At 50.4% G+C, this 23,905-nt stretch overlaps 1 protein-coding gene across 3 annotated transcripts in view; it reads right to left on the bottom strand.

The window, feature by feature from the left end:
* Nucleotides 1-11,631: 11,631 nt before the first annotated feature.
* Slc43a2 (solute carrier family 43 member 2) overlaps nt 11,632-23,905 on the bottom strand; it is a 44,270-nt gene continuing 31,996 nt past the window's right edge. For 2 of the 3 annotated variants that reach the window (XM_026388997.2, XM_026388998.2), the window contains exons 7-14: nt 22,897-23,030; nt 22,612-22,814; nt 22,035-22,181; nt 18,761-18,899; nt 17,315-17,444; nt 15,668-15,741; nt 14,319-14,442; nt 11,632-13,808 (exon numbers count right to left, since the gene is read on the bottom strand). In XM_026388997.2, the coding sequence (XP_026244782.1) occupies nt 13,647-13,808; nt 14,319-14,442; nt 15,668-15,741; nt 17,315-17,444; nt 18,761-18,899; nt 22,035-22,181; nt 22,612-22,814; nt 22,897-23,030 (1,113 nt within the window). In that variant the 3' untranslated portion in view covers nt 11,632-13,646. The remainder of the gene's footprint in view (nt 13,809-14,318; nt 14,443-15,667; nt 15,742-17,314; nt 17,445-18,760; nt 18,900-22,034; nt 22,182-22,611; nt 22,815-22,896; nt 23,031-23,905) is intronic. The other variant, XM_077801155.1, reaches the window with a different exon arrangement.

Here is a 23,905-nt window from a genome sequence, read left to right as displayed (position 1 = left end):
GCGCCGCGCGTGGGCGGGGCGTCTCTGCGGCAACCAGAGCGTCACACGCAGAGGTGCGCGCTGACCTCAGCGGGAAGGCGGGACCTTCCCCCGGCCCGGCCCTCTCTCCTTAAATGGGCAGTGGCGTCAGCGTAGGCATCCGAGGTGGACCCGGGCGTGCCCTAGACCCTGGTAGTAGGCAGGGCCGATGTTCAGGTGTCCCGCAGGGTGTCCAGTGTGAGTTCTGTGCTGCAGGAGCGAAGGTACCTGTGTGATGGAGCGTCCTGGTGCGTGGGCTGAGACCCAGGAAAAAGTTATGTCAAAGAAAAAAAGGAAAGAAAGAATGTAGGGGGGCTGGGGTTGTGGCTCAGCGGTAAAGTTCTCACCTAGCTCAAATGAGAAATTATACCCCAATGATTCAAATGTATGAATTGCCAAGATCATTGTAATGTCATGTGTAGCTAATAAAAATAAATAAATAAATAAGTAAAAAGTTCTCACCTAGCTTGTGCGAGGCCCTGGATTCGATCCTCAGCGCCACATACAAATAAATAAAATAAAGGTATTGTGTCCAATTAAAACTAAAAAATAAATATTAAAAAGTCTCATTTAAAGAAAGAAAGAATGTAGGACTCTGGGTCTGCTCAGTGGTAGAAAGCTTGCCTTGCATTCAGGAAGCCATGCGTTCATGCCCAACATTGAAAAAAAAAGAAATTACATAATAACCTAATATGTGGGCAAGTTTCTCTAAGTACTTGACTTTTCACAACAACTCTACCAGAAAGATACTGTTATTGTCCCCATTTACAGGTGAGAAGGAGTTAAGAGATTTGCCTAAGTCTGCAACTTATATGGGATGGAGCTGATTTTAACCCAGCAGTTATTATGTCACATCATCCATTCTATAAATATTTGCAGAGTGCTGCCTGTGTTTTGTTTGGTTTGGTTTGGTACTGGGGATTGAACCCAAGGGCACTTTACCAGTGAGCCACATCTCCAGGGTTTTTCTAATTTTTTGTTTTGAGACAGAGTCTTGCTAAATTCCTTAGGGCCTTGCTAATCTGCTGAAGCTGGCCTCAAACTTGTGATCCTCCTGCCTCGGCCTCCCCAAGTTGCTGAGTTGCTGGGATTAAAGGTGGGCCAGCAAGCCTGTGCTTTTGTTGAGAGCGTGAACAGGTAGACACCATTCAGCCCTTAGGGAACTCAGGGTCAAAAGGAGGGTGAATAGGCAATGGATGGAAGTGACAAAATCAGGTGATTAGAATGAAGAGAGTTGTGAGAGGTGTAAGGATTTCTAGCAAGAACACCTTCCCTTGGAGGGGCACCTAATTCAGTGTGAGGGGTGCATTCAGAGAAGGCATCCAGGAGAAAGAGATTCTAAGGTAAGATCTTGAAGGGGCCAGGGAGGGGAAGAGTGTATCGGGCAGAGTGAATGCAAAAAGCTTCAGACAAGAAGGAAAGCATGGTCCACGTGGGAGCCTAAAAGAAGTGACTGAAACATCAAATTTGGGAACTGAGAAGCTGCAGGAAGTGGGGTAGGGATAGGTGAGTGGTGATAAGGTATTTGGAATCCACCCTAAAGGCCTCGGGAAGGTGTCGCAGGGCTTTCTCCAAGTGATGTCAACATGATTAGTGTGTAAAGACTAGGATAGTTGAAGGGAAAAGAGGAATCACGTGGCCCAGAGCAGAAGCCTAGAGACCACTTAGGAGGCTGCTGCTAAAGTTCAGGGAGCATTCAGGAGGTCCAAAGAGCAAGATTTAGCAGGGCACGATGGCGCATGACTATAATCCCAGCTAACCAAGAGACTGAGGCAGCAGGATTCCAAGTTGGAAGCCAGCCTCAGCAATTTAGCAAGACCCGTCCTCAAAATAAAAATAAAAAAGGGCTGGGGATGTAGCTCAGTGACAGAGTGCCTCTGAGGTCAATCTCCAGCTCCACAAAAGTGTGTGGGGCATGCCCTAGACTTTGACTAAGTGGTTGAGAGCTCACAAAGTGAAAGGGAGGGAGGAAGCAAGGAAATGATGGGGCTGTCTGCTGGGGCTTGGGTGGACAATATTGCCTTCAGAGATCACAGGAAGGCAGATTGACATTGGAGAGATAATGACTCCAGAGTCCATGGAGCTCAAAGGGCCATCCAACTGAGGTGGTGAGTGAGCTGCTCAGGATAGGGACCTGGAAAGGGAGGTGCAGGTGCCATATGGTTGCCAATTCATGCATGACTGGTGCTCCAGAACCACCCTGAGTATCGTACTTGTTGGCCACTCATTCATCAAATCCTAGAGTAGAAGCAAGGAAGGCTCCACAAATCCAACCCAGGCCAAAAAAGGAGACACGGTGATTTGAAGTCCAAGATAAGTACCTGGTCCCTGCTGCCCTGATCCTCCACCATCGGGCTTTTCTTCCTGCATCGTACCAATGAATAGTTCTTTGAAAAATGTCATTTGCAGGCTCTGTCCAAGAAGTAATCAAATCCTGCCTCCTGGGAACGTGCAGTTTAGATAGGGAAACTACATTTACTCACTCAATAAATATTGATTGAGCACCCTGGCCCTCATCTAGGCCTTTTTCTAGGCACTTAGGATACAGGGGTGACCAAGCAAAATAAGGTCCTTCCCTTGCTGAGTGGAGGGAAACATAATATAAAAAAAAATGCAAAAGTGCCTTTCAAGTTTGACAGATTTTTTTTTTCCTTTTTGGATAATGGGGATTGAACCCAGGGGCTCTCAACTACTGAGCCACATCCCCACCCCTTTTTTTTTTTTTTTTTTTTTTTTTTTTTTTTTGAGACAGGGTCTCGCTAAGTTTCTTAGGGCCTTGCTAAATTGCTGAGGCTGGCTTTGAACTTGTGATCCTGCTGCCTCAGGGCTCCCAAGCCACTCGGATTACAGGTGATCACTAGATGCCCAGCTCAGTGGTGCCCTCCTCAGATGTTATGAGGAAGCTGAATTGGGTGACTGGCTTTGGTGGGAGGCATTCGTTGGGTGATCAGGAAAGACCCTGGAAGTAAGCAATGTTTAGATGAATCCTGAAAGAGGAGAGGAATTATTGCTAAACTGGCTCCAGATTTGACACAAGTTGCTCTATAGTTGAGGTGTTTGGAGGGCTGTCCTGGGCACTGGGGGAAATGAAAACAAAAACAAAAAACATCAGAATCCATGAAAAATACCCAGTGGCTCAGGAGAGTGAGGCAGAAGGATTGCTAGTTCAAGGCCAGCCTCAGCAACTTAGTGAGATCCTAAGCAACTTCATAAGGCTCTGTCTCAAAATAAAAAATAAAAATGGACAGGTGTGATCGTGCACACCAGTAATCCCAGCAGCTTGGGAGGCTCAGACAGAATTTCGAGTTCAAAGCCAGCCTCAGCAACTGTGAGGCACTAAGCAACTGAGTGAGATCCTGTCTCTAAGTAAAATACAAAATAGGGCTGGGGATGTGGCTCAGTGGTCAAGTACCCCTGAGTTCAATCCCTGGTACCAAAAACATAAATTAATAAAAATAAAAATGGCTGAGGATGTAGCTCAGTGGTAAACTGCCCCAGGTTCAAATCCCAGTACCACCCAAAAGGAAAAAAAATCTGTAAAATAAAGCCTCTGGCCTCCTGGAGGAGGCCATAGAGAGTTTGGTCACCTCTCACAGGTGACCAAACTGAGGCAGTTCATGCTAAGGTGACCATCTGTGATGCAATGATCAGCACTGAGGAAGGTTGGAGATGGTACAGGGAACATCTTGGGACATAAGGGACTTGAGCCAGATTTGGCCAGAAAGAGTGGAAAGTGAGGTGACCCACAGGTGGGGCCTCTAGTGCCAAGTAAGAGGACTGGCCCTGTGTTCTGTGAAGCCATTTGAGGGCCTTTGGGAACCCGCTTCGGCATTCCCAGATTCAACCATTATGGAGAAGTCCCAGCTCTTGCTTCTTCTCTTTTCTTTCCTGAAGTATTTTTAAGCCCATCTCAGATCTCATTTCACCTCGCCCCTCTGTGTCTCAGTGTGTGTTTTATTTTTTAGAGGGTATGGGGAGTCCTGGGGATTTAACCCAAGGCCAATTCACCACTGAGCCACGGCCCCAGCCCTTTTTATTTTGAAACAGGTACTTGCTAAATTGCTTAAGGCCACATTAAATTGCTTTGAGGCTGGCTTTGAACTTGTAATCCTCCTGCCTCAGGCTCCCTAGCTGCTGGAATTACAGGTGGGTGCCAGCATGCCCAACTTGTGTGTTTTAGAAATATGGCTATTTTCTTACAAATTCACAGTGTCATTGTCATACTTACCAGGATTAAGAATTCCCTTTTTTTATTGCAGTAGTAGGGATGGAATCCAGGCCTTGCCACATGCTAGGCAAGCACTCGGCCTTTGAGTTGCACCCTCAGCCCTAATTGTTAAATAGTATCTCTTCCCCAATTCATTTTCAAATTTTCATGATTATCTAAAAATTGTTATAATGTCATTTCTTTTAGACAAATGCAGTATCCAAACAAGATCTGCATCTTTTTTTTTTTTTCCACATTTTGAGAGTTCTGGTTCTTATATCTTTTTACTCCAGCAAATTTGCTTCACCTATCCTTTGGGTTAGCTTTCAGATACAAAGGTCACATCATTTTCCAATTGTGGCCACTGTGGGCCACTGGCCCACTGACACACTAGTGACTAATGCATTGGAGCCTCAGCCCTATCTCGTCCTTTGTGACTTTGTGCAAATTACTTAACTCTCTGTGCCTCAGGCTTTTCATCTGTAAAAACGGAGACAAAAATAAGTGGGGTTTCTGATTCTTCAGGTGAGGCAATATACCTAAAGCAATTTTGTGCAGTGCATGGCAAATTTCCATGTTATTATTATGGAGAAAGGGTGTTCCAAGGAAGGAGGGATGGATACCAATATTCCTCAGAACTGCTTCTGTATGTTCCAAGGCCCAAAAGAGGAAGGAGACAAAGACACCACTCCGGAGTGTCACCACTATCTTTCTGTTTCTGTCTGTCTTTGCCTTGTTCCCTGACTCTACCTGTGCGGATCTCTTTATCGCTCTCCTTCTCCTCTCTGCATTTCTCTGCTTCTCTCCACTTGTCTTATGCGCTCTCCTCTTTGGACCCTTCTCTATCTCTGTGCCCCTCTCCCCAGCTGCCCGTGGATGCTATCTTTGTTACTGACCCTGGGCAGTGTACCTTCACCTTGTGTTTCTTTCACCTTCTCTTTGCAGCTGTCTTCTTTCCCCCTGTTTTCTCTCTCTCCTTCCACCCCCCTTCATCTCCTGGCTCCAGCCCCTGCGGAGTCTCCTGGATGGACAGTCCTTGTAACCACCTCCATGACAGCCGTCCCTGTAACCCAGCTCTGCGTATCTTGGGGAGACTGTGTTTCACGGTTTCCATCTTCTGCTCTGTCCCTTCCTGGCTGTTGACAGCATGTTCCTCTTCTAGCCTGTCTCTATTTCAGCTTCTCTGTTTATTTCTGTCTGTCTCTTTTCCAATTTCATCCCCACAATATTTACTGAGCAGCCACCATCCAAGGAAATGGATGACGGGACAGTGCTGACCTAGGTAGGCACATGCCAGCTTTCAAGGAATACCCACTCTGCTGGGGAGACAGGCACCAGACAAAGGCACAGGCCAACACATGACCCTGGCTGCCCACCTCATCCTGCTGGGCATAGGAGTTGGCGAGGACTTGGGCCTGTGAGGGCAAATTGGCTCTGTTCTGAGCTTCCCTGACAATTGCCTGTCCCTAAATAGGGACTGTGCACCACTCAGGAAACCAGATCAGAGGGTTTAACCCATTTGATCACTCAACGGCATGCACTGTGAGCCAGGCTGGGGGAGACAAGTAAAAAGAAAAGATCCCCAGCCTACGCAGGACCACAGTCTGCCGAAGGAGGGAGACAAGAGTAGCGTAGGCTAGGCAGAGGAAACCAAAGGCAGGTGGCCCTGGTCCCCAAAGAAGGCTGGAAAGATTCCTCACTTTCTCCTCTTCTTACCTCTGACAAGTTTGTTCTACATAGGGTTAAAAATGATTTCAGCAGCTGTGATATTTTTTTAAAAAATTCTTCAGAACTAGCATTTGAAAGGGAGAATATTTTATGTACAACTCAGGATTTCCAGCTTCTCTGGGGAAAAAAAAAATCAATCTGGGCCCAGTGGCGCAGGCCTGTAATCCCAGTGGCTTGAGAGACTGAGGCAGAAGGATTGTAAATTCAAAGCCAGCCTCAGCAATTTAGTGAGGCCCTAAGAAACTTAGTGAAACCTTGTATCTAAATAAAAAATAAAGAGAACTGGGGATGTAGCTCAGTGGCTAAGCATCCCTGGGTTCAATCCCCAGTACAAAAAAAGAGAAAGAAAAATCAGATCTGGCAAAACAGGGCTCATCTCCACAGGACAGTAATTGGCTGGAGCTGTGTCAAGGTTGTCCCTCTAAATGGGGGCTGTGGTATCCAGGTCCCCATCCATTCCCCTTGTGTCCCTGACATGGAAGTCAAGTTCTAGCTGCCTTTTTTTTTTTTTTTTTAATAAGAGAGAGAGAGAGAGAGAGAGAATTTTAAAATATTTATTTACTTTTTTTAGTTATTGGTGGACACAACATCTTTGTTTGTATGTGGTGCTGGGGATCAAACCCGGGCCGCACTCATGCCAGGCGAACACACTACCGCTTGAGCCACATCTCCAGCCCCTCTAGCTGCCTTTGAATGACCACAAGCTTATGCTGTGGCTCTCCTTACATTAGAGAAATATTTTTTTTGTTCTATCTCCATTAAAAACGGAGAAATGAGCCAGGCATGGTGGCACCCCTGCAATCCCAGCAATTCAGGAGGCTGAGGCAGAGGATTGGAAATTCAAGGACAGACTTAGCAACTTAGCAAGACCCTTAGCTACTTATTAGATCCTGGCTCAATATAAAAAATAAAAAGGGCCTAGTGTGGTGGTACACACCTGTAATCCCAGTGGCTAGGGAGACTGAGGCAGGAGGGTCGTGAGTTCAAAGTCAGCCTCAGCAAAATCAAGGCGCTAAGCAATTCAGTGAGACCCTATCTCTAAATAACAAAATAAGGGTGGGGATGTGGCTCTGTGGCCAAGAGTCCTTGAGTTCAAAGCCCAGTACCTCCACACACCAAAAAATAAATAAATAAAAATGACCAGGGTTGTAAATCAGTGATAAAACATCCGTGGGTTCAGTCTCCAGTCCAAAAAAAACCCACCCAAAACAAAGCAAACCCAGAAGAATGAGAATATACTTATATTAAAAAAACACATTGTACTGTCATGTATAAGTAATAAGAACTAATAAAATATTAAAATGCAAAAAAAATAAAGTGGGCAAACAAAAGGTAACAATAAGAACCAAGCCCAGAGCCAGGGACGGTGGCACACACTTGTAATCCCAGTGACTCGGTATGCTGAGGCAGAAGGATTGCAAGTTTGAGGCCAGCCTCAGCAACTTAGTGAGACTGTGTCTCAAAATAAAAAGTAAAAAGAGGCTGGGGATGTGGCTTAAGCGGTAGCACGCTCGCCTGGCATGCGTGCGGCCCGGGTTCGATCCTCAGCACCACATACCAACAAAGATGTTGTGTCCGCCGAGAACTAAAAAATAAATATTAAAAATTCTCTCTCTCTCTCTCTCTCTCTCTCTCTCTCTCTCTCTCTCTCTCTCTCCTCTCTCACTCTGTCTAAAAAAAAAAAAAGTAAAAAGAACGGGGATATGGTTCAGTGGAAAAATGTTATGGGTTTAATCCCCAGTACTCTCCCCCCCCAAAAAAAAAAATCAGGCACAGTGGCACAAGCCTTGTAACACAGCCACTTAGGAGGCTGAGGCAAGAGGATCACAAGTTCAAGGCCAGCCTCAGCAATCTAATGAGACCCTGTCTCAAATTTAAAAAAAAAAAAAAAAAAACATGGCTGAGGATGTAACTCAGTGGTTGAACTCCCCTGGGTTCAATCCCCAGTACTGGGGAAGGGGGGCGGTAGGAAGAAAGATAACAACAGAGAGATGTGGCAGAGCCTTTGGAGTTTGCAGTCCTAACAAGGAGCAGCTACTGACTGAGGCAGGGGACTACCCTCATCCCTACCTGAGCTGCCCACCCCTGTTACCCACACCCTCCCCTGAGCTTCAAGCCCCCTCCACCCTAATAGGGTCAGGGGCCAAGCTCTGACAATCAGGCAGTCCCCCCTGCCCACCCCTTGGCTCAGTGAGAATGGGAATCTCCCTGGGGCTTTTCTGGTGGGGCCCAGGGTCTTTCTCCCTCTTGCCACCATTGCCCAGGGCCCTGGTGGGCAGGGGGCCAACTTGGTGGGAAACCGGTAGGAGAGGCAGTTCTTGCTCCCTTAAAACCAGGATTCAGCAGCAGCCTTGCACTTCCTGCCAGGAGACCCCTCATTTTGTCCTGCCCGGTTTTCCCAAGGGCAGTGCAGAAAGGCAAACCAGCAACCACAACCTACGGGAGGGCGTGGTCAGGGAGGGCGTAGCCAGTGAGGGCGTGGTCAGGGAGCGCACCTCAGACAAGGGAACAGGGAATCTGCAGAGACTTGCGTGATCCAGGGAGACAGAAGAACAACCAAGGAAGAAGCAGTTCTTAGTCATTCTCAGCATACATTTATTGAGTGCTTACTGTGTGCCCAAGAGTAAGCCAAGTGCTAGAAACAGCAAAGGGACAGGGAGGAGTCAGGGTCAGCGGTTGAGTTGCCCGTGATGCCATTGACCCTGGTTAACATGGGGAATAGATAAACCCTTCAGGCACCACGCTGATGGACTGGGCTGGGCCCTGGACCCTCGACCCGGCCTGCCTAGATGTTCCTTCTAGCAACAGAAAGGGATCTAGTGAGGCAAGAGCCTCCCCTCCCAGGTGCCAAGGCACACAGTCAAGCTCCTACACACTCCTCTAAACACACACACAATCCCACATACCCAGAACACATCTCAGACTTGTGCACGCACACAAACATACAACACACACACACACACACACACACACACACACACACGGACACAGAGTCAGAGCCAAGCGGTAGCCAAGGAGGTTCTCCCCCCCATGGCTGGGATCTGAGTCACTCTGCTCAGTATAAACCTGCCCAGTACTTAGAGATGACCTCGGGATGCTTTTTGGCCAAGTCTCTTACCAAAATGTGAAAGACATAAAGGAAACATGATCGAGGGAAAATAGCTTAAGGCTTTGCCGATTCTGGGAGGAGTGGGGTCAGCAGGAATGGACCTCACTTGCTTTACTTGGCCATGGTCATGTCATGGTCAGAGCCGCCTTAAGTCAAGGTCCTGTCATATGGAAGTGGGGGCAGGGACCTCGCTGTGCTGTCTGCTCTTTGTCAGGGCCATAAAAATAATGCCAGTGTGGCAGCCTGCTCAGTGCCAGGCACACCACCATGCAGGTGCTTTACCTGCATGTACACCTGGTTGCTCTTCCCAAGCTGTCTCCTTGACAGAGATGGAGGCCACCTCTGAGAAGGGTCAAGGTCAGGGAGCAGTCAGTGCTGAGGCCCTGCTTGGGTGGGGGAGAATGACTAACTTCTTTAGTGACCAAGGGGCACAGACGGTGGCTCCATGCTGGCAGGAAGAGGCTGGAGCTATGGCAGGATGCCCTCCGGAGGATGGTGCATCTCCCTGACACTTGGGAAGCTCAGGGTGAGTCAGGCATGGAGGAGTCGCCTATGGAGCCTGCCTGCTCACACTGACCTTCCCACCAACCCCAGGACAGGGCTGCAGCCTGAGGATAAATAACACCCTGACTTGGGGGGACCCTAAGTTCTTAACCCTCATAAGCCCATGGTCTATATTTAGGGAAAATAGGCCATTGTTCTCAAGTTGGGTCTCTGATAATTGACACCTTCTTGGCCCAAGAGCCCATGAGAACCCTCCTATCACCCCTCAGGGGGAGGGAAGGGGAGCTGCTACTGAAATGACCCCTGAAGCCCGATTCTGATAAGACTTTGCAGAGCTCTCTGCAGGAGCCCCTCATCACGGGTTACTCACAGCTTGTCCCCAGTCCCTCATCACCCCCACCCCAATTGTATATCTATTCCAATTCACACAGGTTGATATCAAGTGCATTGAAAACCCCACAGAGCTGAACGTGTGCGCTACTGTCTGGGATAGTCCTGCCCATATGACCCCAATACTAGATGTCCTCCCCACTTTCAGTGTCCTTGCAACTTAGGGCAGGGTGATGTCCTCCTCAGCTGTCTGGGCCAGGCAGCGTCAGGTTAAGGAAGGTCTGCACTGAGTTCTTTTGACTGGGACAATGCTGGGCACAGGAGGGAGAAAGGTGGAGCAAAACTAGGAAGGACCCCGAGGGCCTGAACCTTCTCTTTGGCCTTTATGAGGGCTGGAACTTTTCTCTATGAGCAGGCCCCAGCAGTGGGAGCTGCCGGCAGAGGCCTAGGGAGTTTAGAGGAAGCCGACCACTAAGAATGCCTTGATCCCAGAGCTAGAGACAGGAGGGGCTCCTGGCAGTGTCCCTAAACCTGGCTCGGCCCCCTTCCTCACTCTGAAACCACAAGACTGGACATCACTTCCTGTTTCTTCCCCACTTGGAGGACAAAGGGGAAGGTGAGAGGCTGGTGGCCACTTGGTGCCCCCTGCCTGCGATCAGTCTCCATCTCAGGGCACTCCTCTTGAGATTGGGGCAGCTAGGGAATTGCACCCTCAAGTACCCATCAGCCTCCAGAGCCCAAGGACCCCCTCCTTCCTGATGAAACTCTTGGCTCCAAGAAATAAAAATTCTACCTAAGCTTCCTCCCCTTCCTGGGGCTGCTCGTCTCCCTGCTCCAGAAGCCCTAAGACGGCTGCTCATAATGGAATGTTCTGGTCTTGAGGGCTTGGTTCCTCCAATGTCTTAAGATCCACACGTAAGCCCTGCCCTTAACCCTAGGCAAGTTATTCCACCTCTCTGGGTCTCAGTTTTCCAACTGTAAAATGGGGATGATAGTTTATCTGTTTAACTCTACAGGATTCAATGATAGTAACAGGAAGATATGTAACTGTATAAAGGCAGCATGACAGGCCCGAATCCTGACTGGGGGTACCAACCCATCTGGCTCATCACCACCTCTGTAGCTGGCTTCCATTTTCACGCCTCTAATCCTCACCCACTGCTGGCTCCAGGCTATTTTCAACCTTCACTTCTAGTCTCTCAATGCTGACATCTTCCCTCAAAGTGCCTCTCCCTAAAGGTGTGGGCACTGGGCCTAGGTGCTGCTGGGCACAGCACAGGCCATCTGCCCAACATCATAGAGATCTTCCAGCTGGAAGGGACCTTGCTAGTCAGCATTTCCCCAAACTGCCCTCCTCTTCACCAGTGTATCTCGGACTTTGGGAGGCACCAGAATCACCAGAGGCCACTACTGGAATCTACAATTTTAACCAACAGCCAGGAGCCTCTGCTGCAGATAGCCATGGGCCACATGTTGGGGATGGCTCTGGTGGTTAGAGCCAGGCCGCAACAGTACACATACCCCTTCTTAGAGACCCTCAAAGAGTACCATGAGCATTTCCAAAATTAGACTATACATCTTTTAAATTAGAATAACCATTAACACATCATAGACCAGCACCTGGGTAGTGGTTTGGAAAATGTCAGTTTTTTTTTTTTTAGTGGGGGTGGGGAGGACAGGGAGATGATGGGTTTGGAACCTAAGGCCTTACACATGCTAAATATGTGCTCTACACTGAGCTAAACCCCAAGCCCATTATTTGTTGGGTTCTGATTTTTTTTTTGGGGGGGGTACTGATTATTGAACACAAGGTACTTTACCACTGAGCTACATCCCCAACCCTTTTTAAGACAGAATCTCACTAAATTGCTGAAGGTCTTACTAAGTTGCCAAGGCTGACCTCAAATATGTCATCTTTCTTGCCTCAGAGATTACAGGTGGCCCAGATGGGTTGATTTTTAATATTTAAGCAATCTTGAGCCTAAGAGATTCAGTGGCCAGCTGTTACTATGGAGCTCAAATTAGGCCTGAGTCTGTCCCCTCCTCTTCTGTTTGTCCACCATATCCTGACACTGTTCTCTGAGCCTGCAGTTCTCTTGGGTCACCCTATATCCTACACTCAGGAGGAATCCTTGGGGTTGTGGAGCAGTGACAGGAAATCTGTGTAGGTGCTGAGACGGGGTTTGGATTAGCTTGTCTGGCTGGGACAGGCAGCAGAGGGGGTGGCCCACACTTCCGCACAGCCCAATTTGTCTGGGGTGGAGGCAGACGTAAGGTCTTTTCCTGGCTCACTGCCCCTCCCCAGTCAGGTCACCCAAGAAATGATGAGCAGCAGAGTACAGCTGGGGCTGGTCAGTGGCAGAACATCTTGTCCTGCCTTTTCTTCTCAGGCTCAAAACAAACACACACTGCCATCAACTGATATGGTAGGCGGGGCGGCCCTTACTGGGAGGAAAAATGGATTTATTGCTTTATAAAAAGAAGTATGATAAAACTTACGAGAAGAAAAACTAAAGACCTAAAAATCAGCCCACTCCTCTCAGCACCCAGCAGGTCTCAGACACATTTCTGGGGGCAGTCAAGTTGGGTGGGGTAACCAGCCAGGCAGGCTTGGCTTCTCCCTTGTAAACAGCTCCAGGGCCCTGGCAGAATCTGCCAGCAGGGGGCGCTGTGGCTCCGGACAAGCTCCACGTCCTGAGCCAGACTGACTCCCCAACCCTGGGGCTGCCGCAGGCCCAGTGGGCTTCTGGCCTGGTTGGTGGGCATAAGGACAGACCCTAGGGCTCATCCTCATCTCACACACCACATGTACACACATTCCACACAAACACACCCCCCCTCGGTCCCTCATGGATCAGTCTCCTTCCCTGTACAGGTCTGGGCCTCCATGTCTGTCAGCACAGCCTTATTTCCACCCCACAGGAACAACTCTGTGTGTGTGTGTCAGGGAGGTACCCTGGTGGTGCCCTTTAATTCCCTTCAGGTCACAGACTGGACCGAGGGTGGCAGTGGAAACATTCTCCCCACCTGCCCCCAGCCCTGAGGGAGGAGGTGAGGAGCAACCAAGCAGCCTTGTCCAGGGCTCCTGAGGCTTAGTATGGCCATCCTGCCCTCCATCCCCACACTAGGCTGTGAGCCAGGGGGCTTCTCCACAGGCCTCAAATGAGAGGACAAGCCATGGACAGGCCACAGGGGGCTGGGATTACAAAGGGGTTAGCACCAACAACAGGAAGCGGGTCCTTCCTTCCTCAGGCAGCCACAGACTGACCATGGGAGGAGGCTGAGGGGCCAGGCGAGGGGGTTGCAGACAGTGCAAGCCTTTGTCCTCAGGCAGGTGTGGTCGGTGGGCATGCAGCCGAGAGGCAGGTGGTGGGCAGTGGATGGCAGGCCCCTCTGCTTTGGCAAAAGGCAGAATCCAGACCCTTAAGGGAGAGAGCCTGCCTGCTGGGAGTGCTTTGGGCTCCTCCTGCAGGCACCATGGAGACCCAAGGCCCTGGGGTCCCTTGGGGTGGCAGAGCAAAGCCAAGGCGGCCCTGCTTCCAACAGTAGGAAAATTGCTCATCCTGGGCCCTCTCCCATCCTTTCACCGCGGAGCTCCGAGGCAGGACCAAAGCCCTGAGAGGGAGCATGGACTCCAACATGGTGAAGGAGAGGATCCTGGGGGTGCATGGGGTCCTCTGGGGTGAGGAGGAGGACACTGATCAGTCACTGAAGCATGGGCAGGAGGCCACAGTCCTGAGGTGGTCAGTGCTACACGAAAGCCTCCCGGTTGGATGAGCCATTGATCTTGAGGAAAAGCTTGTCCTCTTCCCTCTTCTGCTGCAGCTGCCTTTCCAGCTGGCGCCGGTAGCAGATCAGGTAGAGGGGCAGGCAGAAGCCCAGCATGCTCATGATGAGCAGCCCCACATTCACCTGGGAGGTGGGGAGGAGAGGGCCATCACAGGGGGTGGGGGCCAGGCAGCGCCCAGCTCAACACCCCCCTCACACTCAGGTTTGGAGAAAAGAGTTGGTTACAAGAGAGAAGAGGAAAAAATGAACAGGAAGGTTCAAGAGATCCCAGGGCCGTCACTCCACATTCCAGCATCTGAATTCCCCGATTCCCCACAGGCTACCAGCAGCCCTCAGGGCCTGGCCCTCCACCTTAGATCTATTGATCTGAGTCTCCAGGGTGGGGCTGGGGCTGTGACAACTCCTGGTACTTGGTTAAGAATGCAGGAGGGCCTGGGACAGGACCTCTCTTCTACTTACCCCAAAATCAAGTCCAGAGAGGTCATTTTTCTCTTTCTGCCTGGCCACCATTTACAAGGGGACATAGTTCTAACCAAGTTCCCAAATTGCCTATCATCCGTGCTCTGAAGCCCCCAGCTCCCAGTTAGTAGAGTGGAGCAGATGTCTGTGACACCCTGTTCTAACCCTTCTTACCCACAGAGGGTCTCCTTGGAGGGGACCCATCATGGCCAAAAATAGTGGCTGCTGCAGGAGAGCAAAGAGCGCACTGATCAGAGACTGCAGTCCCGTGAGGCTGCCGAACTGCGTGGAGGGGTACCTGTTGGAGCAATTGAGACCTGTCACAGTCAGGGCCATTCTCAGGCAAACAATGCCTTGGCTTCAGCTGGTCAAGGTGTGCTGGTGCCCTGGGCTACACCTGCTTGAAGGGAGAGGCCAGAACAGCCTCCGAGTCCCTGGATTACTTTCTGCTGAGCAGTTCTGCAGTTTCTCTTTTGGCCCAGCCCGAGGCCCCAGACTCTGCAGAGGGCCCACCCGACCTGCCCCACCCAGATGTGCCTGGGCCTTGTGGGTGTCTGGCTGAGCCGAGTGGGGACGTGGTGCCAACAGGAGTCTGCGGCTTGGGAAACAGGCCCAGGGAACAGGTTGGAGGCTGGGCCTGGCTCTGCGGCACCCTCCTCCCGGGGAGTGTTGTGTAATCACGGAAACTCAGCATCACTGCTCTCCCCGATTCCCTCCCGTCCTGCCAGGGCAGCCACAACTTCCTCCAGGCCTAGGGGGGCCAGGCGGGGGCCAGGCAGACCTGGAATGACCCCCATGGGATACTGCTGGAAAAGGGAGTGAGTTCTGGGTTAAATCTCGGCAAACATCAGGCTTTGCTGCCCAGAGGTGGGAAGGGGCTCCCCGCAAGGAATGAGCTGGTCTCCTAGTCACAGACGTGGATGACGGTATCTGGGTTCCAGTTTTGGGGCCAATCCCTGGGTCAAAGGGGGAACAGCTGGGTGGCTTCTGAATAAAGATAGGGTTTCATTTTAGCCGAGGTTTGAGAAGGCTGTGGCCGGCACTGGGCCATTTAGGCTCTGGGTGAGAACTGTCTGGCACATTCTGGGCTCAGCCATCTATGTCGCTGTCCTTGTTGAGGGCCATTAGAATTTCAACATGTAGCTTTCAGCAGCCAGAACCCATCCCTGTACTTCCCAGTGAGCAGCCAGGGCAGCCCTAGACTCGGATGAGCAGCAGCCCCAGAGGCCCTACGTGCTGTGCTGCACGGGGTCACTGACTGTGGCTGGGAGAACCGATTTCATGTTAAATGCCAAGTCTTGTGTGCACCCAACTGTCTGTCCACTGACCACTGACCATGGATCAGGTATGGCTTTGCCTACACACGCCCAGTAGAAACCATAGTACTCATCCCCTCATGCAAGAAGATGAACCCTGCCTTGGCAGTTTGGCTCAGCCTCAGGGTCTTCTCAGTCCCACAACAAGCTCCCCAGGTCATGCCCTCCTCCTTGTCCGCTAGAATGCCCACAGTTGCTAGAACTTACACAGCAGCGTACAGGCCCCCAACAGCAGAGTGGATAAATCCTCGTACGATCGTGTGCAGGATGAAGGAGAAGATCTGAGGGAGGGAGAACAGAGAATGAGCAGAAGACCACCAGGGTCTTCACCTTGCCCCATGCCCTCCAGTTCTTGAGGTCTTGAGTCACAGGAGCAGGGGCAAACCAACAGTTGGCTGTCGCCCACTAAGCACTGCCCTTTAATCAGGCAAGATGGTCAGGGCAAGGGTCTTCCAGTATTGCAGAAGGCCAGGGGAGACACCCAGGAAGCAAGGACCCTCCCACCTAGAACTAGCACAGCCTCCCATGGCTTACTGTGGTCTATACCCCAGTGTTGACGCAGACACATAACAGAATCCGTGGGTGTGCACACCTGTGTGTTCAATGTACTTCAACACCTGGCCATTCGTAAATAGGGAGGGACTCTTGCTTTCCTACTGTGCAAGGTGCAAGATACCATCTGGACTTGGGCTACGCCCATCTGAAAGCAATGCCATCACTTGTATCCCTTCATAGTTTGTGAACTTGGGACTGAGCCAAAATCTACTGTTAGAACACTTTCACAGATCAAAGGATGGGGCCAGACAGATGACAAGGTCTACCTTGCTTGCAATCTCTGACAAGAGTCAGGTTTCTAAAACATCAGAAATATTGTGCAAAGAAATTAAGCCTTTGAACCCAGATGCCAAGCCATGATCATGGTCTTTCTCCACTGTCTCCAGGGTAGAGGCCCTGTGGGCATTCTTGTTCTAGGGAGGCAGAGTCTCCCAACCACACCACAGATTGGCTAGACCTCTTTGGACATCAGATTCCAGCTGTTTGAGCAAATGAAAAACAAGTAACCACACAACTATCCCACAGAGTTCCAGTAAATGCATGATGGTGGTTCTCATGGTATGTGAGATGTCCAAGAGACTAAGGAGAACAATGTGCCTTCACAAAGAACAGTTCTGTGAAAGACAATCCAAATCTCCTTTACAAGCTGGGTGTGATGGTGAGTGCTTGTAATCCCAAGAACTGGGGAAGCTGAGGCAGGAGGATGGCAAATTTGAGACCAGCCTGGATAACTTAGTAAGATTCTGTCTCAAAATAAAAAAGTAAGGGGGGGGGGGGAAGGCTGGAGTTTTAGCTCAGTGATGGAGCACTTGCCTCACAAGTATGAGGCACTGAGTTTGATCCTAGCACCACATAAAAACAAATAAAGGCATTGAGTCCATATACAACTAAAAATAAGTAAATAAATGAATAAATAAACAGGAAGGGATATAACTCAATAGTAGGCAGAGCACTTGCCTAGCATGTGTGAGGCACTGAATTCAAACCTTAGCACCACATAAAAAAATTAATAAAATAAAGGCATGATGTCCCTTTACAACTACAAAACATTTAAAAAAAAAATAAAACAACAACAACAACAAAAACCCCTCCTGTATAGCTCCCTCTTCCATTGAACACAGAGCCTAGCAGGTAGCAGGCCCTCTATAAATAATGGTGGCTTGTTTGGTGGGTTGGCATTGGTTGATTGGTTAAGTTGAAAGAGTGAAGTCACATTGCTTTATCAGTGACTTCTAGTCTCTAAACAACATTCTTTCTTGTCCCATTCCCCACCTGGCCTCTCCCTCTCCCCATACCCACCTGTAGAGGGAGATTGGGAATGAGGCAAGTCACCCCAAAGCCCACAAGCAGCAGGTTTGTAAAGGCGAAGGCCCGCATGGCATTGGTGACCTTCTGGATCTGACGGTCTCGCTTCTTCTTCTTCTCACCTCTGTGGAGATGGAACATATACTGGAACTGGGAGGGTCCCTGGAGGAAGGTGGACCTTTCCCAAAAGTCAGGCCTTGGGAGTCCCAGCATGCCGACTGATGCAAAACTCACAGGCCACCCAAGTGCATCTTAGCGATTGTGTCAGAGAACTAGGGACACTCCCTGGTCCAACTTCTACATTGAGCACCAGGTATGAACGTCAGTGGAGGGTCTCAGACCCGAGAAGGTGGCCCTCTACACACTACCCTACTTCACTGAAGTGCCAATGAGGGGGAGGGAGGTATGCGCCCACCTAGGGTGTGGGGAGCCTCACTGCGCCATTGCCTTGAGTTCACCCAGATCTCACAGGAAGCTGGGGATCAGCTAGATAATGAGCCAAATAAGGGAATGAGTGGATTTCCCCTTGGGGTGCAGAGAGGGTGAAGGGGAAATAAACATGTAGCAGATGGAACCAGGATGGGCACAAATAACCTCTTGGCTGTGGGACAGATAACAGATAGATAACAGAGCATGCTCTGTAATTATTTCCTTGTGAATTAACTATTACGAAGTCCAGTCTCACCACCCACACCTAGACTCCATGGATGATCCCATGTCTAAGAACCAATGCCAAGTGCTCAGGGATCTGCAGGGAGTCCCAGGCCCACCACTTCCTAACTATGTGACCTCAGGCAAACGACTCAGACTCCCAGCTTCAGTTCTCTCATCTGTGAAATGGGTATAACACTAGTACACACCTCCCTGTGGTGAAGTGAGGCTTAACTGAGGTATTGTGTGTTAAGTGCTTGGCACTGGGCCTGATACAATAAATAGCAGCTTATTATATTAAGGTGGAGTCTCAGAAGATGGCATTTAATTCATCCTCTGATCTTAAAAGCCCAACCCTTCCATAAAGTAAGGCTCCAGCACCTTGCTTAATCCTCCCAATCATCAACAAATCTATTAATATATTGGTTATTAAATCTTACTACTCAAACTGAGTGGAATAAACCCCATGGGCAAGATGGTCCCATAGTGCTATTCATGCCAAGGATCTGAGGGCCATCCTGGGGCCATAGGTCTCCCTTCTGGTTTCTCTCCTGCTTTGTGCCTCCAAACTTTAGCATACCAAAGAATTTCCATAAAGAGACTGAAGACCTGAATGTGCAGGGGGCTGGCTGCATGAGTATCTTCAAAGAGTTTCCAGACTACAGAGCACACTCCGCTCCTGCCCTCCTGCTGCCTAAAAAATTGAACCCTCCACCCTGTCCCTGCCTAACTTGAGACTCAGTGGGCCTTCTCCAGGGGCTGAGCAGGGCCGTGGCTCTGCCTACGCACTGGGCAGTGTCCTTCTCCTCGGGCTCCTCAGAGGTGTCTTCGCACTCCTTCAGCCTCCAGTCCATGATGTAGCCGATAACAGGTGCAGTCAGCAGGCAGAGCAGCTGGAGTGCGCCGAAGATGGAGGTATAGAGGGCAACTGGGGAGGAAGGAGTTGCGTCACAGGGGCTCCTGCACAGAGCCCTAGGGCACAGGCTGAGCAGGCCTTGGGAAGGTACCCACAAGTCCTTCTGGGGTCTGCCTCTGAGCCCCTTTGTCACTGCAGGTCTTGGGGAGAGCCCAGAGACAACCTCTGAAATCAGAGCTGGGCAAGAGGCAGATCACTCAATTTTCTGCTCCAAATCCTCTGCCTACTTCCCAGAAACAGCTAATAAAATACAGTATGTCACAATGATCCCCCTCATCAGAAGTTCTAAGAAGTCACTATGACTTGGGAACCACAAAATTACCAATGCCCACGATGGAGCCTTTGCGTGTGACTGGCCATTAGTTTTCTGCCTCTAGGACTAACCCAGGAAGGCACCACTCATCAGGACTGTGACGTAAAGGCTTTCATCAGCAAAGAGACTTAAAGTTATAAAGGACAGGAGCACAGTTTCAGGGAGATAGCTGAAAGTTGATTGCCCTGCCCCACCCCCACCCCAAGCAGGATGATGAGAGTTCAAGGTGAGAAATCTCCCTTTGAAGAGAGACTGGCGGGGAGGGGTGTTGCAATGTTCCCTGACAACCCCCTGCTTACCCGTGGCCATCACTGCATTGAGAAAGCAAAGGCGGAAAAAGCAGAAAAGACAAAGGTTAGTGGTAGGAAAGGCCATTAGAGGGGATGGGGGAGGAGGCAGGCTAGTGTTCACACACCTCTTCCCACCAAGACCTGCTCAGAGCACTCAGCAGGCTGAGACTGCAGCAGGCTCCCTGCAGTGGATCTGGGAGCAGGCCCAGCCCAGGCGCCGGCTGACATTTTCCTGTCTGCCGGTGCCTCATTGCAGGCAGGCTGGTGAGTCAGGCCTGTGGTGCTGGCTGGGCAAAGTGATGGGGAAGTGATGTGCTGCGTGCAGAAGGCCTTGCAGAATCAGGGTCCCCCACTGCCGCGTGACCCTGTGGGAATGCTGCTCTGTCAGTTACCTCCTGCTGCACTCAAAGCGAAAGGTCAAAGAATCCACCGGACAACCAGGCAAACCATTTGATACCAGAGCTGGTCCTTATACTCTACCAGCTCCCTGACCCTATGGCAGCCCCTCTGGGAAGAGCTAGGGCCATAGGGCTTTAGATGTTGGGTTCCAGAGGAACATGCTGGGGAAGATCAATGCCTTGTCTACTACCATAGACCAAACTTCCTGGCCCAATTTCCTCTACTTCTTTTTTTGGAACTATAAATTGAACCCAGGGTCTTACGCTTATCAGGCACCACTGAGCCACATCCCCAGCATTTTCTATTTTATTTTTTGGTACTGAGGTTTGAACTCTGGGGCACTCCACCACTGAGCCACATCCCCAGGCCTATCTTGTATTTTATTTAGTGACAGGGTCTCACTGAGTTGCTTAGTACCTCGCTTTTGCTGAGGCTGGCTTTGAATTCTCAATTCTGCTGTCTCAGCCTTCCAAAACTCTGGGATTATAGGCATGTACTACCATGTCCAGCCCCTTTTTATTTTTTTTGAGACAGGGTCTCACTAAATTGCTGGGGCTGGCTTTGAACTTGTAATCCTCCTGCCTCCCAAGCCGAGGGGATTACAGGCATGTGCCACTATACTAGCTACAAAGGGGGTTCTGGTGGGTACAATGATATGCATATGACCCCAGTTATGCAGGAGGCTGAGGCAGGAGGATTACATGAGCCCAGGAGTTCAAGGAAACCCTGAACTCAGCCCAAGTTAAAAAAAAAAAAATTTTTTTTAAGGGTTCCTATATGTTATAAATTTGGGAGAACATCATTAGACTAAACAAAGCTATATAGGTTTTTTTCCCCCCCTATACAGCTCCTGAGGCCCTTTACTGCATTCACGTTCATTATACTCTTTTTTTTTTTTTTTTGGTACCCAGGATTGAACTCTGGGGCACTCAACCTGTGAGCCACATCCCCAGCCCAATTTTATATTTTATTTAGAGACAGGGTCTCACTGAGTTGTTTAGCACCTTGATTTTTGCTGAGGCTGGCTTTGAACTCGAAATCTTCCTGCCTTAGCCTCCTGAGCTGCTGGGATTACAGATATGTGCCGCTGCACCCGGCTTCATTACACATTTTTGCACACACTATTTAGTCCTTCTCCCCTTTGCTTTACTCTCAGACTCCCTTGTCTACTACCATAGACCAAACTTCCTGGCCCAATTTCCTCTACTTTTTTCTTTTGGTACTAAGAATTGAACTCAGGGTCTTACGCTTACCAGGCACCACTGAACCACATCCCCAGCACTTTTTATTTTTTTTTGGTACTGAGGGAATAGTGTTACCTAGTTCCCTTTGCTATCTTTTGCCTTTGTTAAAACAGGATTTCTTACCCTAGTTATAAACTTTTGTTTCACCCCTTACAAGGCCTATCATGTCTTCCCCACAGTGAAAAACAAGTAAACCAACAAAAGAAAGTTGCATGCCAGTGAGTCTGCCAATAAAAGGATTTGCCGAATGTGTTTGTCCCATTGGGGATGACTAAAGCTGACTCAGCTAGGCCCTGGGGAAGTACTGACTTTCTTTGTAGGAGCAAAACCTCTAATCAGCTGAAGACCTTCGCTGTTTTCGCATGGGTTATCAGTTCTGTTTCCCGGAGTTAACAAGCCTTAACTGGATTATGATGCTCCCAGGAAATCTTTGCCTTCCTGTTTTACCCATATAGGGCACGGATTCCAGTATGTACCCAAAAGTCTCCACCCAGGACTATGTCCTCCTCCTTGACCCCCAGAAGCTCCACACATGGAGACTCCAGTCTACATGGGGCTAGACTTGCTGGCCTTCTGTGTCACTCAGGTGGAGAAGTCTGCCCTGTTTTCATTTACAGACACATCCTTCAGCCCTCCCCGCCAGCACTGGAAAACATACACCCCACGCCCTAAACACATGGAGCTATTTTGGTCCTTCCCTCCCTCCTAAACCGGGAAACCCTGATGGAGACCTGAGAACAGTCAGGGCTGGCTGTGGTGAAATAGTTCTAACAGCAAACAGAGCCACAGACACTGCCATTTCAGGGCCCTTCTGGTCCAGCTCAGCCTAACACACTCCAGTAGGTGGCTGTGGGGCATGACCCTAGCTGGTGGCAGTGAATGGCACTCTTGGGGCACCTACCTGTCTTCTGGTCGCCACTGACCAGGAACTCAAGGATGCTGTTCATGGCCCCCATGTAGAAGATGAGGCGCAGCTGCGTGACGCACATGGTAACCAGACTGAGCAGCAGGATGGGGCTGAACACGCTGTGCATGAACGAGGGGGCCGCTGCAGGGAAAAGGTACAGGGCTCAGGGCTGAGGCACACAGCCCACTCAGCAGCCAGGAGCTGAGTGCGAGAGAGGAAGGGAGGCCCAAAATGCTGACCAAGTCACTCCACGATGGAGACTGGCAGGGGAAAATAAGGAAGAGCCCGGTGGGGTTCATTGTGCTGGTGCTGGAGCTGGGTAAAACTCTCACCCTCCTGAACTTTAGTGTGCCCATCTGTAAAACTGGGCAAGTGATGCCACCAAGCCCTCCAGGATGAAGTAGGAATTTAATGAGATGATACCACAGAGCCTCAGTTAGTACTGGCCCTAATAAAGGGGGTGCTGGAACCACCCCCTCCAGTTCTGGGTTGGCAGCTCCTCCCAATCACCCAGGGCGCAGACACTGAGGTCTCAGGCAGACCTGGGGGGTGGGGGCCGTGCGGTGAATACCTGCAGCATCTGGCTGGCACTTCACCTCCAGGTCGACAGTGGACAGGCACAGCTTGTGGCCCTCCTGCAGTGCCGCCTGCTCCTTGGCACTCCGCATGGAGCTGCCCACGCTCAGGCGGCGTCCCACGGTGGTCACCTGCTTATAGAACTGTTTCCCTGTGATCTTGTGGTCAAAGCCCAGCCAGCTGAACTTGATCTTCACCCTGGAAGCCACAGGATAGTGTCTGTTGGTGACCCAGGACCCTGGCTAGCATGAGGGTTGGGGCCAAAAGTGTGCAGACTTACGAGTAGTCCATGTCCTCCGGCCCCGGGAAGGGCTCCAGCGGCCAGTTAAAGAAGCAGTTGAGGAAAACCAGCCCAGAGCAGCCTGCCCAAACCACAAGGATGACGATGAAAGAGGCACCCGAGTCGTAGATGAGCTGCCAGGCACATGGGGACAAAGGGTCAGAGTCAGAGTGGGCAGTAGGCACCTGGAAGCCCCTGCTTCCCTGTGCTGAGCTGCAGGAGGAGGCACAGCCCTGGCAGCCTGGCTGGCCCATTGGTCATCCAAAACCCTGCATTCCAATAATTCCAACTTGCCTGGCCCTGGCATGTCACTAACTTGGACCAAAGGTCACCGCCTTGGAGAGGCCTTTGCTTACTACCCCATCACTGTCACGTCTGCCTCACTGGCCCACAGCGAGCAGCCCTGGGTGAGATCAGCGCATTGCTTGATGGATTTACTTGTCTGCTGTTAGTCCAGCTCCCTGAGGACAGGAGGCTGCTGACCCTGTCCACAGAAGCGTGAACAAGGTAGCTTTGAGGCATACGTGCACATATGAATGCATCTCCCTCAGCTCCTCTGTGCAATGGGTGTGACGCTGGCATGGGTCCTTAGAGTGTTGTGTGGTAGGTGGGCGTGAGAATGCGAGTGCTGAGTAAGCTAACAGTTACTGCTGTGAGTACTGATTATTTCCAGTGTCTACATGAGAATCCCCAAAGTATTGGCATACAGCTGCCCAGCTACAGCTGCCCAGGGAGGAGGCCAGCAGTTATAGACACTGAGAAAAGGTAGAGGAATTTGTAGGCTTCTTCACCATCTAGGAGCAAAAGAACCTCCAAAGTCCACAGGACAGCTGGTCCTAGATTCCTACCTCCTACCACCTTGATTCCTAGGTGACCAGTCCACATCTGGGACTGCCTCCCCTCATCAGTAATAGCTCCCCCCCCCTCGGCCCCCCTGCTTCACATCTCTGAGGAGTGTGGCTTTGACTGGGTCCTGGTGCCCAGGGAGGATAAAGTCCTTGCTGAAGCT

Source organism: Urocitellus parryii, chromosome 7, assembly GCF_045843805.1.
Source record: "Urocitellus parryii isolate mUroPar1 chromosome 7, mUroPar1.hap1, whole genome shotgun sequence".
In the NCBI taxonomy this organism is placed as follows: Eukaryota; Metazoa; Chordata; class Mammalia; order Rodentia; family Sciuridae; genus Urocitellus; species Urocitellus parryii.
The sequence above is the reverse complement of the archived record's forward strand: the minus strand, read 5'-3'. Positions and strand labels throughout refer to the sequence as shown.